The sequence below is a fragment of the Colobus angolensis genome, unplaced genomic scaffold (genome assembly GCF_000951035.1).
Source record: "Colobus angolensis palliatus isolate OR3802 unplaced genomic scaffold, Cang.pa_1.0 Scaffold314, whole genome shotgun sequence".
Classification (NCBI taxonomy): Eukaryota; Metazoa; Chordata; class Mammalia; order Primates; family Cercopithecidae; genus Colobus; species Colobus angolensis.
The window spans coordinates 1,654,535-1,669,550 of NW_012116422.1; the positions used below are offsets into that span (position 1 = coordinate 1,654,535).

Consider the following 15,016-nt stretch of genomic DNA (forward strand, 5'->3'; position numbering starts at 1 on the left):
TGCACCCCCACCAACCCCACTGTCTCTCCATGAGCACATCTTCCCACAGATCTCTGTTTATATATGTATCTTCTCCACCAGGATATGGGTTCACAGAAGACAAGAGCTGCCACCTATTATCCTTTATATTTTGAGTTCTGAACTGGAAGTACTAAGGTGTTTCATCTTGTTTGTCAGCTCTATCAGCTTGGTGATAGCTACCTGGAATACCACATGGAAGATGATTCCAGAACGATGCAGGCCGTGCAGGGTGGTGGTGGGGTGCCAGAAAGTGCATGGGTGGAGGAGGAGGCAGGGACCAGGAGTTTTTCAAAGGAACTAACAAGAAACACCCCTCCCAAGGGCTGTAAAAAGCAACTGCTGGGCTGGGTGTGATAGCTCACGCCTGTAACCCCAGAACTCTGGGAGGCTGAGGTGGGTGGATCACCTGAGGTCAGGAGTTCGAGACCAGCCTGACCACTATGGTGAAACCCCATCTCTGCTAAAAACACAAAAAGTTAGCCGGGCGTGGTGGCAGGCACCTGTAGTCCCAGCAACTCAGGAGGCTGAGCCGGGAGAATCGCTTAAACCCGGGAGGCGGAGGCTGCAGTGAACCCAGATCATGCCATTGCACTCCAGCCTGGGCAACAAAAGTTAAACTCTGTCTCAAAAAAAAAAAAAAAAGATGACTGCTGGCCTGTCTTATCACATAAAATACCATGTAGAATGAGGAGCCTTCCTCGGAGTCTGAACACCTTTATGCTGTAGGGAAGTTTTGCTCCTAAAATGTGATCCACACATTAAGACTCTCCAAATTGCAGCCAAAGTCATAGCTTTAGTTGAGACATGCCCGGGCCAGATCTCCTCACAGCCTCGGGTCATCTGAGTTCAAAGGCCTGAGGAATGCCACTCATATTTCAGGATAGAATCTTCCATTCCAACAAGATTTGAGTAAACCCACCATTTCCTTCTAACCTTCGGTATTTGTTTTCTGTAGCTGCCATAACAAAATACTGCAAACTGGATAACTTAATACAACAGAAAATTATTCTCTCACAGTTCTAGGGCCAGGAGGTCAAGGTATCAGCAGGGTCTCGGTCCCTCGAAAGGCTCTAGGGGAGAATCCTTCCTCAATTCTTCCGGCTTTAGGTGGCTGCAGATGTTCCTGGGCTTTCTTGGCAGCATCGCTCCCATCTCTGCCTCCATCTTCATTTAGCCTTCTCCATTTCTCCCACTGTGTCTTCTCTTTCTCTTTTTGTTTTTTTGTTTTGTTTTTATTTTTGTTTTTGTTTTGAGACAGGGTCTCATTCTGTCACCCAGACTGGAGTGCAGTGGTACAATCTCAGCTCATGGCAACCTCCACCTCCCAGGCTCAAGCAATTCTCCTGCCTTAGCCTCCTGAGTAGCTGAGATTACAGGCGTGCACCACTACCACCTGGCTAATTATTGTATTTTTAGTAGAGATGGGGTTCCACCATGTGGGCCAGACTGGTCTCCAACTCCTGACCTCAAATAGTCTGCCTGCCTCAGTCTCCCAAAGTACTAGGATTACAAGTGTGAGCCACCGTGCCTGGCCCTCCTCTTCTGTCTCTTATAAGACACTTGTCATTGGATTTAGGGCCCGCCTGGATATCTAGAATGTTCTTATCTCGAGATCCTTAATTTAATTACATCTACAAAGATCCTTTCTCCAAATAAGGTCACATTAACAGGTTCTAAGACATAGACATATCTTTAGGGGGCTACCATCTAACTCACTACATCTTCTGAATGGAAAATGACAAATAGTACCTAAGATGGGTTAACTTTGAGACATAAACAGTTTCTCTTAATGGAAACAAACAATGGTCTTTACAAATTTAGACTGAATAGTGAAAAACTACCACGAAAAAGCAGCAGCAAAAAAGCCCCATCCTAATGAACAACATTAATGTGATTGTTTTTGTCCTCGCTGTCACAGCCACACAGAAGGCTCTGTGCAGACTGTGGTCTTATTGTCTCTCCCCTGGAAAGTTCCTAAGCCCCAGCATGTTGAGCTTTTAGGACACTAGAACATTGTGACATTTTGCCAAAATTTTCCAGTTAAAAAATAGAGGATTATTTTGCCCAGGAAATTCTATCATCATCGCTAATGAAGACAAAGATTGGAGAAGGAAGAAGAGAGGAAGAAACACAGTGCCATGCATAAATAACCAAGCCTCAGCCTCTAGCCTCTTACCACTAAGAAACAAACGCTCAAGAGTTTCTGTTTTAGAGACAGAAACTTATTCTGGGGGAAGCAGAAGCTTTCCTCCTGCTGGGTGCCCCCAGCGTAATCTGTGTTTTGCTGTTGTTGCTGTTCCTTGCTCTTGCTGCAGTCATTTTTATCTGGAACTGAAGTCCTGTAGCTACCATAATAAATTCCTGCAAACCGAGTGGCTTAAAACAACAGCAACTTACTCTGTTACAGTTATGGAGACCAGAGGTCCCCAGTCAAGGTGTCAGCAGGGTCCCACTCCCTCTGAGCGCTCTAGGGGAGGATCCTTCCCTGCCTAAAGGTTAGTAGTGGACGTGTTTGTGCTGCTAACTGTGCTATGCTCACTTCCATTCACCAACATCTGGGAAGGTAACAGGTAACCAGGAGTTTACATTCTGAAAAGTTCCAGAAAAACATCTGTCTCCACGGCCCCGCTTCTAGCTCCTGAAATCATGAGACTCAAACCACTTCAACCTACTGTAACATGTCCAAGGTGTTCACTGACTGTCACCCCAGGATGAGAGTCAGGTATGTAGACAGTAACCTTTGGTTCCATTTTGAAAAGGAAAAATCCAAGTGATGAGAATGGTGTTGGTGGCATAATGGTTATAGTGGTGTGCCTAGCTGCCCTCTGATATGATGAGAATATCTGCCATGTGATGAATTGTTACTGTTTTATCATTATCAATAGTTATAGAACATAAGGTATATAGACAGTAACCTGGGACCCCATTCTGAAAAAAAAAAAAAAACTCAAAGTGACCACAGTCACTACTACATGACAAATTGTTGCCATTTAATCATTATAAATATTTATCAAATATTTAGAGCTATACCCCAACTGATGAGGACACAGAATCTTACTCCTTGGAACTTGGGCCACCTGGGGAATACGTAGCTGAAAAGAGACCTGTAATCATTCCTGTTTTCATTTAGCATTGCCAATATTTCATTGACGCTTAGTTAGGTAAGTAAAATCAGTACTATCAATGACTTCTTCCCCAGACCACACACCCTCAAAGGTAGAGTTCACCTTCCTGTTTCTTGCTCATTGTTCAGTGTCACAAATTATTCCTCCGAAGGCTGTAAATAAAACTCTCCAATATTTACATAGCTGATGGTCTCAAAATGGCAAGCAAGCAGATCTTCTGAGAATCTCTAGACCTTCTGGCTGCCTACCCATCCTGCTGCCCACCTCACGTCCTGCTGCCTCCACCACACAGACCTAGCTTGACTCCTCCCTGAAACACCTCCCCTCTAGAAAGGAGATTCTCAATCAACACGTGACATTCAGTCTTTTACTACAGCTTACTTCAAATTATTTTAAGCTCTCTGTGAATTAGCTCTTAGAATCATTGAACAGGAAACCTGATAAGCTGATGTTTAATGATTTTTTCCTACCTTTAACCAAGTTGCTAAATAGAGGGCAAATTAAGCATGGTATACTCAGCCTGGTGCGGTGACACATGCCTGTAGTGCCAGCTGCTTGAGAGGTTGAGGCCAGAGGATCACTTGAGTCCAGGAGTTCCAAACCGAGCCTGGGCAACATAGTAAGATTCCATCTCTAAAAACAAGCAAACATGGTGCACTAGTACAACGAGAGTTGAGGGGATAATTGCGTTATTTCTACCTGTCATCTCTAAAGCCAGGACAAGGTTGTTTCAGTGAGGAATGTTGTTGGTGGATTTCACATTCCCAGACATTTGGTGCTGTAATCTCCAAGCCCATCTGCGTGGGTGATATGGTTTGGCTGTGTCCCCACCCAAATCTCTTCTTAAATTTTAGCTCCCAAAATTCCCACATGTCATGGCAGGGACCCCGTGGGAGGTAATTCAATCATGGGGATGGGTCTTTCCTGTGCTGTTTTCATGATTGTGAATTAGTTTCACGAGATCTGATAGTTTTATAAAGGGGTGTTTCCTTGCACAAGTTTCCTCTTGCCTGTCTCCAGGTGAGACACGCCTTTTACCTTCCACCATGATTGTGAGGCCTCCTAACCACGTGGAACTGTGAGTCCACTAAACCTCTTTTTCTTTATAAATTATCCAGTCTTGGGCATGTGTTTATCAGCAGAGTGACAACAGACTAATACAATGGGAAACTGCATGGAATAGAAGTCTGACCTCTGAGTTGCTGATTCATCCACCTTGACCAAGCAGGGACTCCATTTCATAACTAAAGAAATGGTTAGAACAGCACTTTGATTTCTATGGGATCGGTGGTGATATGCCTTTTATCATTTTTTACTGCATCTATTTGATTCTTCTGTCTTTTCTTCTTTATTAGTCTTGCTAGCAGTCTATCAATTTTCTTGATTTTTTCAAAAAACCAGCTCCTGGATTCATTGATTTTTTTGAAGGGTTTTTCATGTCTCTATCTTCTTCAGTTCTGCTCTGATCTTAGTTGTTTCTTGCCTTCTGCTAGCTTTCGAATTTGTTTGCTCTTGCTTCTCTAGTTCTTCTAATTGTGATGTTAGGGTGTCGATTTTAGATCTTTCCTGCTTTCTCTTGTGGGCATTTAGTGCTATAAATTTCCCTATATACACTGCTTTAAATATGTCCCAGAGATTCTGGTACATTGTGTCTTTGTTCTCATTGGTTTCAAAGAACCTCTTTATTTCTGCCTTCATTTCGTTATTTATCCAGTAGTCATTCGGGAGAAGGTTGTTCAGTTTCCATGTAGTTGTGTGGTTTTGAGTGAGTTTCTTAATCCTGAGTTCTAATTTGATTGCACTGTGGTCTGAGAGACAGTTTGCTGTGATTTCTGTTCTTTTACACTTGCTGAGGACCAGAGGTACAAAGAGGAGCTGGTACCATTCCTTCTGAAACTATTCCAATCAATAGAAAAAGAAGGAATCCTCCCTAACTCATTTTATGAGGCCCAGCATCATCCTGATACCAAAGCCTGGTAGAGACACAACAAAAAAAGAGAATTTTAGATCAATATCCCTGATGAATATCAATGTGAAAATCCTCAATAAAATACTGGCAAACAAAATCCAGGAGCACATTAAAAAGCTTATCTACCACGATCAAGTCGACTTCATCCCTGGGATGCAAGGCTGGTTCAACATACGCAAATCAATAAACATAATCTATCACATAAACAGAACCAACGACAAAAACCACATGATTATTTCAACAGATGCAGAAAAGGCCTTCAACAAATTCAACAGCCCTTCATGCTAAAAACTCTCAATAAACTAGGTATTGATGGAACATATCTCAAAATAATAAGAGCTATTTATGAAAAACCCACAGCCAATATCATACTGAATGGGCAAAAACTGGAAGCATTCGCTTTGAAAACTGGCAAAAGACAGGGATGCCCTCTCTAGCCACTCCAATTCAACAAAGTGTTGGAAGTTCTGGCCAGGGCAATCAGGCAAGAGAAAGAAATAAAGGGTATTCAATTACGAAAAGAGGAAGTCAAATTGTCCCTGTTTGCAGATGACATGATTGTGTATTTAGAAAACCCCATCACCTCAGCCCAAAATCTCCCTAAGCTGATAAGCAACTTCAGAAAAGGTCTCAGAATACAAAATCAATATGCAAAAATCACCAGCATTCCTATACACCAGTAATAGACAAACAGAGAGCCAAATCATGAGTGAACTCCCATTCACAATTGTTACAAAGAGAATAAAATACCTGGGAATCCAACTTACAAGGGATGTAAGGACCTCTTCAAGGAGAACTACAAACCACTGCTCAACGAAATAAAGGAGGACACAAACAAATGGAAGAACATTCCATGTTCATGGATAGGAAGAATCAATATCGTGAAAATGGCCATACTGCCCAATGCAATTTATAGATTCAATGCCATCCCCATCAAGCTACCAATGACTTTCTTCACAGAATTGGAAAAAACGACTTTAAAGTTCATATGGAACCAAAAAAGAGCCCACATTGCCAAGACAATCCTAAGCAAAAAGAACAAAGCTGGAGGCATCATGCTACCTGACTTCAAACTACACTGCAAGGCTACAGTAACCAAAACAGCATGGTACTGGTACCAAAACAGACATATAGACCAGTGAAACAGAACAGAGGCCTCAGAAGTAACACCACACATCTACAACCATCTGATCTTTGATAAACCTGACAAAAACAAGAAATGGGGAAAGGATTCCCTATTTAATAAATGATGCTGGAAAAACTGGCTAGCCATATCTAGAAAGCTGAAACTGGATCCATTCCTTACACCTTACACAAAAATTAATTCAAGATGGATTAAAGACTTAAATGTTAGACCTAAAACCATAAAAACCCTAGAAGAAAACCTAGGCAATACCATTCAGGTCATAGGCATGGGCAAGGACTTCATGACTAAAACACCAAAAGCTATGGCAACAAAAGCCAAAATAGACAAATGGGATCTAATTTAACAAAAGACCTTCTGCGCAGCAAAAGAAACTACCATCAGAATGAACAGGCAACCTACAGAATGGGGAAAATTTTTGCAATCTACTCATCTGACAAAGGGCTAATATCCAGAATCTACAAAGAACTTAAACAAATTTATAAGAAAAAAAACAAACAACCCCATCAAAAAGTGAGCAAAGGATATGAACAGACACTTCTCAAAAGAAGACATTTATGCACCCAACAGACACATGAAAAAATGCTCATCATCACTGGTCATCAGAGAAATGCAAATCAAAACCACAATGAGATACCAACTCACGTCAGATAGAATGGCAATCATTAAAAAGTCAGGAAACAACAGATGCTGGAGAGGATGTGGAGAAACAGGAACACTTTTACACTGTTGGTGGGACTGTAAACTAGTTCAACCATTGTGGAAGACAGTGTGGCAATTCCTCAAGAATCTAGAGCTAGAAATACCATTTGACCCAGATCCCATTAATGAGTATATACCCAAAGGATTATAAATCATGGTACTATAAAGACACATGCACGTGTATGTTTATTGTGGCACTATTCACAATAGCAAAGACTAGGAACCAACTCAAATGTCCATCAATGATAGACTGAATTAAGAAAATGTGGCACATATACACCATGGAATACTATGCAGCCATAAAAAAGGATGAGTTCATGTCCTTGACAGGGACATGGATGCAGCTGGAAACCATCATTCTGAGCAAACTATCACAAGGACAGAAAACCAAACACCGCATGTCCTCACTCACAGGTGGGAACTGAACAATGAGAACACTTAGACACAGGGAACATCACATACCAGGGTCTGTCGGAGGGTGGGGACCAGGAGGAGGGATAGCATTAGATTAGTAGAAATACCTAATGTAAATGATGAGTTAATGGGTGCAGCACACCATCATGACACATGTAACAAACCTGCACGTTGTGCACATGTACCCTAGAACTTAAAGTATAAAAACAAAAACAAAAAAACAGCACTTTGAGCCAGGCACATTGACAGGTGCCTATCATCTCAGCAACTTAGAAGGCTGAGGCAGGAGGATCACTTCAGCCCAGCAGTTCCAGACAAGCCCAGGCAACATAGCAAGACTCTGTCTCAAACAATAACAACAACAACAATAAAAGACCAACATTTTGCAGGCCTCTCAGATTAGGCCCTTCCTCATTCAGACACTGTCCCACATGAAAGAGAAGCTGACCCCAGGGAACATGTATTCTATTTTATGGGATGAAGTGTTGCCCATTAAAAGAAAAAAAAAGAAAAAGAAAAACTGACCCCCCAAATGTCCCAGGGGTAGGGGGGCAGGTAGACTCATTTAAATAAAAACTCAGGCCAGGCACAGTGGCTTATGCCTATAACCTGAGCACTTTGGGAGGCCGAGGCAGACGGATCATGAGGTCAGGAGTTCAAGACCATACTGGCCAACATGGTGAAATCCCATCTCTACTAAAATACAAAAAATTAGCCCAGCACGGTGGTACGTGCCTGTAGTCCTAACTACTTGGAGGCTGAGGCAGGAGAATCGCTCGAACCCAGGAGGCAGAGGTTGCAGTGAGCCTAGATTGTGCCACTGCATTCCACCCTGGGAACAGAGCAAGACTCCGTCTCAAAAAAACCACAAACAAACAAAAAACACGTCATACCTGAGAATGCAAGGGACTGAACGGGTGACTAAAGACGGGTAGCAAAGGGCACCAACTGCTGGAGATTCATGAAGCCAGGACACAGCTTTCCAAGTCTCTGTGGACCAGGCCTGTGGCTCCCTACTTAGCAACCAAGGAATAGTCTGAGCAATCAGAGAAGCAGCAGCCTGAAAATGAACCGCAGAGCCAAAAACTCAGTCTACGGTAGAAACATGTGAGCTGACACTTTTACTCAGATTTAGAAATAAAGTTATTTTGACCTTAGAAAGAAGTGGGCTTAACGAGCTGCAAGAATGAGAGAGGCCACTCTTGCTTCCCCTGGACTGGAAGCAAGAACAAAGCACGATTTGTTCAGGAAGTTGTGACCGCAAAAGCTTGATATCTGGGCAAAGTCCCTTTACAGCCACTGCTGGGCAGCCCATCCCCCTCAAGTCCCTGGAGCTCCTGCCTCCTAGGGCCGGAGGAACTCTTCTTTACAGATGATGATGTATTGCTGAGACACCAGGGGGCAGAGGTGGCAGGCTGCGATGGATAAACCCAATGGAAGGAGCCGATTTGCATTGCCATGGTAGGGGAGAAGACATTCACAAACATTAAGCATCGGCTACAGCTCTTGGTGGAGCCTAGGCATGGGGTTCAGAGGGTAGTGTGGATTAGAATAAGGAATAGAATAGAATAGACTAGAATAGAATAGAAGGCCAGGCGTGATGGCCCATGCCTGTAATCCCAGCACTTTGGGAGGCCAAGGTGGACGGATCACCTGAGGCCAGGAGTTCGAGACCAGCCTGAACAACATGGTGGAAACCCTGTCTCTACTAAAAATACAAAAATACAGTCGGCAGGCACCTGTAATCCCAGCTACTCGGGAGGCTGAGGCAAGAGAATCACTTGAACCAAGGAGGCAGAGGTTGCAGTGAGCCAAGATCGTGCCATCACACTCCAGCCTGGGGGACAAGAGCGAGACTTTGTCTCAAAAGTAATAATAATAATATAAATGTAATTATATATTTAATATAAATATAATGTAACATAGTATGAGATTATGAAATTATTTTATTTTATATTTAAATATTGTAGCTTTAAGAATTACAGAGGGCCTCTACCCTGATCTGCTTCATATTTAAGATACCAAGATAAGAACAAATAGCCTTCCTATTTCATTCTCCATGTTCAAGACACATTATGGAATTTTACCTTTGCTATAAATATACATTTTATATTTGATTTTCCTAATGTTGTGGGCAAACTCCTGGGTCACTGGAAGAATTGATTTTCTGGGCTCACTGGCAACAGGGCATCAAAACTGAAAAACAGCCTGGGGAACTGGATGTCATTGGCATCCTCACTGTAATGTTTGCTCAACCTATAAACTTATCACTTAAAATATTAAAGCAGAGTATGTTCAGAAGCGCAAGCATAAATAAAAGTTTAAGTCAGGTATTTGTGAGGAACTTTTCCCTACTTTATTTATTAAACATTCAGAATATCAATTTTAAATAATCAGTGACCTAACTTTGCACAGTAAATGAGCATAGGCAGGTAGCCTGGGGTTCCAGTTTGAGCTCAGCCAATTAACTGTGACCTTGGCCAAATTTCTTTATGTAACTCAGAGCCTGAAGCCTGTTAAGCACTGTCAATAAACTGCTTGTACTAGCAATTTCTGTTCAATCAGTATTTGATTCTTGTCTATTCTTAGCAATCATGAAATCGCCATTGCAAAATTATAACTGAGACAGTGAAAGACATCTGACCTTACTAACTCCATCTTGCTTCCAACCTCCAAGTTGTCCTTGTTCATTCCTGAGCATAGGCCAAACTAACTTTGGGAGAAACTTAGTTTATAATTTATAGTTTGAAACAAAGACGGTAGCAGCCCTTTCTCAAAATGAACTAGACTGCCTTTGTAGAACTAACAAATTAGCCAAAAGATTAGAAATTATGGTTGAGAAGTCATGCAGCTGGAGGCTGCAAGATTCTAAACCGCCCCAAATCGCCCCTGGGGATAACGTCACTATTGTGAAGCCTAAGATCAGTTCTTGACATATTTTGCAGACCCTGAACTTGATGGATCAGCTGGCACCACCCAGACTGGTAAACTGGTTCATCTGGTCTTATAGCCCCTACCCAGGAACTGACTCAGTGCAAGAGGACAGGTTCAACTCCCTGTGATTTCATCTCTGACCTGACCAACCAGAACTCCCAATTCACTGGCCCCCTACCCACCAAATTATCCTTAAAAACTCCAGTCCCTAAATTCTCAGGGGGACTGATTTGAGTAATAAAAAAACTCTGGTCTTCTTGCATAACTCTAGCTCTGTGTGAATTACTGTTTCTCCATTGCAATTCCCCTGTCTTGATAAATCGGCTCTGTCTAGGCAGTGGGCAAGGTAAATCCGTTGGGGGGTTACAATCATAGTTAAAATTAGTTTGAACCACATAAATCAATAGTGATCTTTAACAGAGGAGTGCTCTCCCTCATCTCTCTTCTTGGAGACAGGAGATGGTAACAAAAGTCCAAGTTGAGGCTTCACCACCTATGAGATCATGGAAACAACTTTTCAAGGAACACAACAATTGGCCCAGAAAAAGCTAGGAAAATAAAATATAAAAAATAGCTATTGAAATGAAAATTACAACAAAGGGAATACAACTTTAAAAGTGAAAACAAGGCAATATAATGCAAGTTCTGTTTTTGAAGTATCTTTGGCACCCATCCACTGTCCGAGCTTGGTAAGCCCTACCGTCTTCCACAGGACCCTGCCACTACCTCTCCAGGGTCCCCTCTTCTGCCCATTCACCACAAGAGCCTTGACTACAGCAACGTGGGTTATTAGCAACATGCAGTCTAATCCCATGAGTACCAAATGGTGTAGATGATTGTGTACATATCTATGGATGTACAGAGAAAAACTCCTCACAGCATAAACTAAAAAATATCAAGTGGTTCTCTAACATATAATATATTCTTTTTATATTTTAGAAACTATTGAGAATTGGAAAAAACATTATTATTAATTTTATAATCAGAAAATAAAGCCACTTTTTAAAAAGAAGAAAGCAAGCTCTCAATGACATTCTACTGCAAACAGGGTAAAGTCCAAACTACAATTTAAGGCCCTTCACCCATCACCCCAGATTACTTTTCCAACACTGTATTTTTCTATATCCCTGGCACACACCCTCAACTTCAAACACACTGGACACTCTTTACCCAGAATTCAGCCTTCACAGTCCCACTTTCTTTTTTGTTGCCCAGTCTAGAGTGCAGTGGCACTATCTTGGCTCACTGCAAGCTCCGCCTCCTGGGTTCACACCATTCTCCTGCCTCAGCCTCCCAAGTAGCTAGGCCTACAGGTGCCCGCCACCACGCCTGGCTAATTTTTTTGTATTTTTAATAGAGACGGGGTTTCACCGTGTTAGCCAGGATAGTCTCAATCTCCTGACCTCATGATCCAACCACTTCGGCCTCCCAAAGTGCTGGGATTACTGGCATGAGCCACCGCGCCCAGCCCACAATCTCACTTTCAAGCTTTCACCTATCCTGTTCTTATAGCCTGCCTCTTGGAGATGCCCCAGGCCTCCCTCTTCCCCATCCTTCCCCACCCCTTCACCCCCAGCCCCCCACTTGCTCTGGTAAGTACCTGGAGCATTCATTTCATTTGGCTATGTCACATAATTAGTTGTATTTAATGTTTTTCTCTTCTCCACTAAGCAGTAAGCGCTTCAAAGGGAGGTTGTGTCTTCTTCCCAGAGTATCTGGCTTACAGCCTTGCACCCAAAGATATCCAATAGAAATTTGCTGAAATAAATTATTGAGGAATGCAGAGCATGATACACCTGAGGCAGAAGGCTTTACAGGGGTGGGCCTTGAGGTGGGTTTAAAGAATGGGTAAGGTAGGCCAGGCACAGTGGCTCACGCCTGTAATCCCAGCATCTTGGGAGGCCAAGGTGGGCGGATCACATGAGGTCAGGAGTTCGATACCAGCCTGGTCAACATGGCAAAACTCCATCTCTACTAAAAATAAAAATTAGCCGGGCGTGGTGGCACATGTCTGTAATCCCAGTTACTTGGGAGGCTGAGGCGGGAGAATCGCTTGAACCTGGGAGGCGGAGGTTGCGGTGAGCTGAGATTGCGCCACTGCACTCCAGCCTGGGCAACAAAAGTGAAACTCCATCTCAAAAGAGAAAAAAGAAAAAGGGTGGGGGGCAAGGCTAGAGGGAGTGGCTCACACCTGTAATCTTTGGAGGCTGAGGTGGAAGGCTCACTTGAGGCCAGGAGTTTGAGACAAACTTGGGCAAAATAAAAATTAAAAATTAGCTGGGTGTGATGGTGTTGGGCGTGAAGGTGTGTGCCCTACTAATTCTACTCCTAGGAGGCTATCCTAAGGAATTACCCAGAAAGGTGCACAAAGTCTTGTATATCAACAGCATCATTTATAAGAATTAAAAACTAGAAACAATATGAACAATGAAGAATAAGAAAACAAAGTATAATACTACATTTATTTGATGCTATCATTAAAAGTTGTATGTTTTTGAAGACTAGCTATTGTCATTGGGAGGAATGCTCACAATATAAAGTGAAGGGGACATGTTTAAATCGTTTGCATCTTGGGGATAGGGCTGAACTCAGAAATTGACCCTGGGGACTGGATTGGGGAAAGGGGATCCTTTACATTTTAGTCTTCTCTTTTCCTTTTCAGTAATACTAATAGTAGTGACTATATTACTGCTAATCATTCGAATTATTACTGTAAGCCAAGCATTATGCTAAGTCTTTCGTGTTAAGTTTCTCACTTAATCCTCTCAACCACCTGAGCAGGTAAGTACCATTTTCATCATTCCTTTACAGACAAGGAAGCTGAGGCACAGAGAAGTCAAAGCATGTGCCCAAGGTAGAGCCAGAATCCAAGTGTGGAATGTTGACTCCAGAGTCTTGTTTTCTTAGCTACTACAATATGCTGCTTCTGGTTATATATATTTGTAGTACTGCATTTATTTGTTATTTATTTATTTATGAGACAGGGTTCGCTCTGTCACCCAGGCTGGAGTGCAGTAGAGCGATCTCAGCTCATTGCAAACTCCACCTCCCGGGTTCAAGCGATTCACCTGCCTCAGCCTCCGGAGTAGCTGGGATTACAGGCGCCCGCCATCACGACCGGCTAATTTTTGTATATTTAAGTAGAGACGGAGTTCACCATGATGGCCACGCTGGTCTCGAACTCCTGACCTCAGGTCATCCGCCCACCTCAGCCTACAAAAGTGCTGGGATTAGAGGTGTGAGCCATCACGCCCGGCTTGCATTTTTAATTAAGGAATGGATTCTACCTCTGCCAGGCAGTTCCCTCAACTAGAAACCTCTTCCCCATCTACAGAACTCCCTGATCTCCTTCAAGTCTTTGCTTAAATGTCACTTTCACAATGAGTACTATCCTGACTGCCCAGACCAAAATTGCAACCTGCCTCTCATCCATTTTACCCCGCTGTGCTTTTTTCATAGCATTTATTTAGCATATCATATAGTTTTCGAATTCACCTTATGCTTCTGTTCTCCTCCAACATATGAGCCCCACTAGGTCACGGGTGTTTAAATCTGTCTTGCTAACTGATGCATCTTAGAAAAAAAAAAAAAAAAAAAAAAGTCCTGGCACAAACTACGTGCTCAATACCTATCTGAGGAACAAATGAAGGTTTAAAAACATAGCATGGGCCGGGCGCGGTGGCTCAAGCCTGTAATCCCAGCACTTTGGGAGGCCGAGACGGGCGGATCACGAGGTCAGGAGATCGAGACCATCCTGGCTAACACCGTGAAACCCCATCTCTACTAAAAAATACAAAAAACTAGCCGGGTGAGGTGGCGGGCGCCTGTAGTCCCAGCTACTCGGGAGGCTGAGGCAGGAGAATGGCGTAAACCCGGGAGGCGGAGCTTGCAGTGAGCTGAGATCCAGCCACTGCACTCCAGCCTGGGCGACAGAGCGAGACTCCGTCTCAAAAAAACAAAAACAAACAAACAAAAAAACATAGCATGACTTCTCATTGCTTCCTTATTTTAAAGCATAAATATACAGGCACATATGGGAGAGAGGGAAAGGATGTTTCAAAATGTTAATGGTGATTTCAGGTGATATTTTTTCCTTCTTTATGTTTTCCTGTTATGTTTTTGTTTCCTGTGGTTTTATACCCCAAATCCTACGTGAAAATGTATTATGTTACCATGAGAAAATTGCTTTTGAAAACGTCTCTCTAAACCTAGAGTAACGTGCATTGTCGCACAGAGTGAATTGGTTTTGCCGTAAATCGCATGAAGCCGTTTTCCTGCATGAAACGCAATTAAAAAAAAAAAAAAACTGGAGCGGTATTGACGACCTTTAAAAAACAAACAAACAAACAAACAAAAAAAAGGATTGCTCTGAAATCATCACTCGGTGTTTTGCAGTGGTTAAATGTTTATTAAAGGAATAAAAATCCATTCCCCCTTGGCGGCCCGCGGCGTCCCTAGGGAACACACCCACCTAGCAACCGGGACCGGAGCTGGAGCGCTGCGCCTTTAATTCCGGGGCGGGAGGGGGGCGGCGGGAATTTCTGCTCCAGTTCCCTCTGCATCGCGGGGGCAGCTGTCACCTGTAAGGCGAGCGCGGCACGGGGGATGGAACCCGGCGTCCATTGGACAGAACACAAAGGCAGAAACCTACCCCAAAGGCCAGGGCCCGGCGGGGCGCTGGGGGTGGGCGCTCCCCGAAGCCCCCGG

General features: G+C 43.2%; 1 protein-coding gene across 1 annotated transcript in view; it reads left to right on the forward strand.

Annotated features, from left to right (window-relative positions):
- Positions 1–2,699: 2,699 nt before the first annotated feature.
- The window catches only part of SOWAHA (sosondowah ankyrin repeat domain family member A), a 15,681-nt gene continuing 3,364 nt past the window's right edge, over positions 2,700–15,016 (forward strand). The window contains exon 1 of the mRNA XM_011951115.1: positions 2,700–2,743. Within this exon, the coding sequence (XP_011806505.1) occupies positions 2,700–2,743 (44 nt within the window). The remainder of the gene's footprint in view (positions 2,744–15,016) is intronic.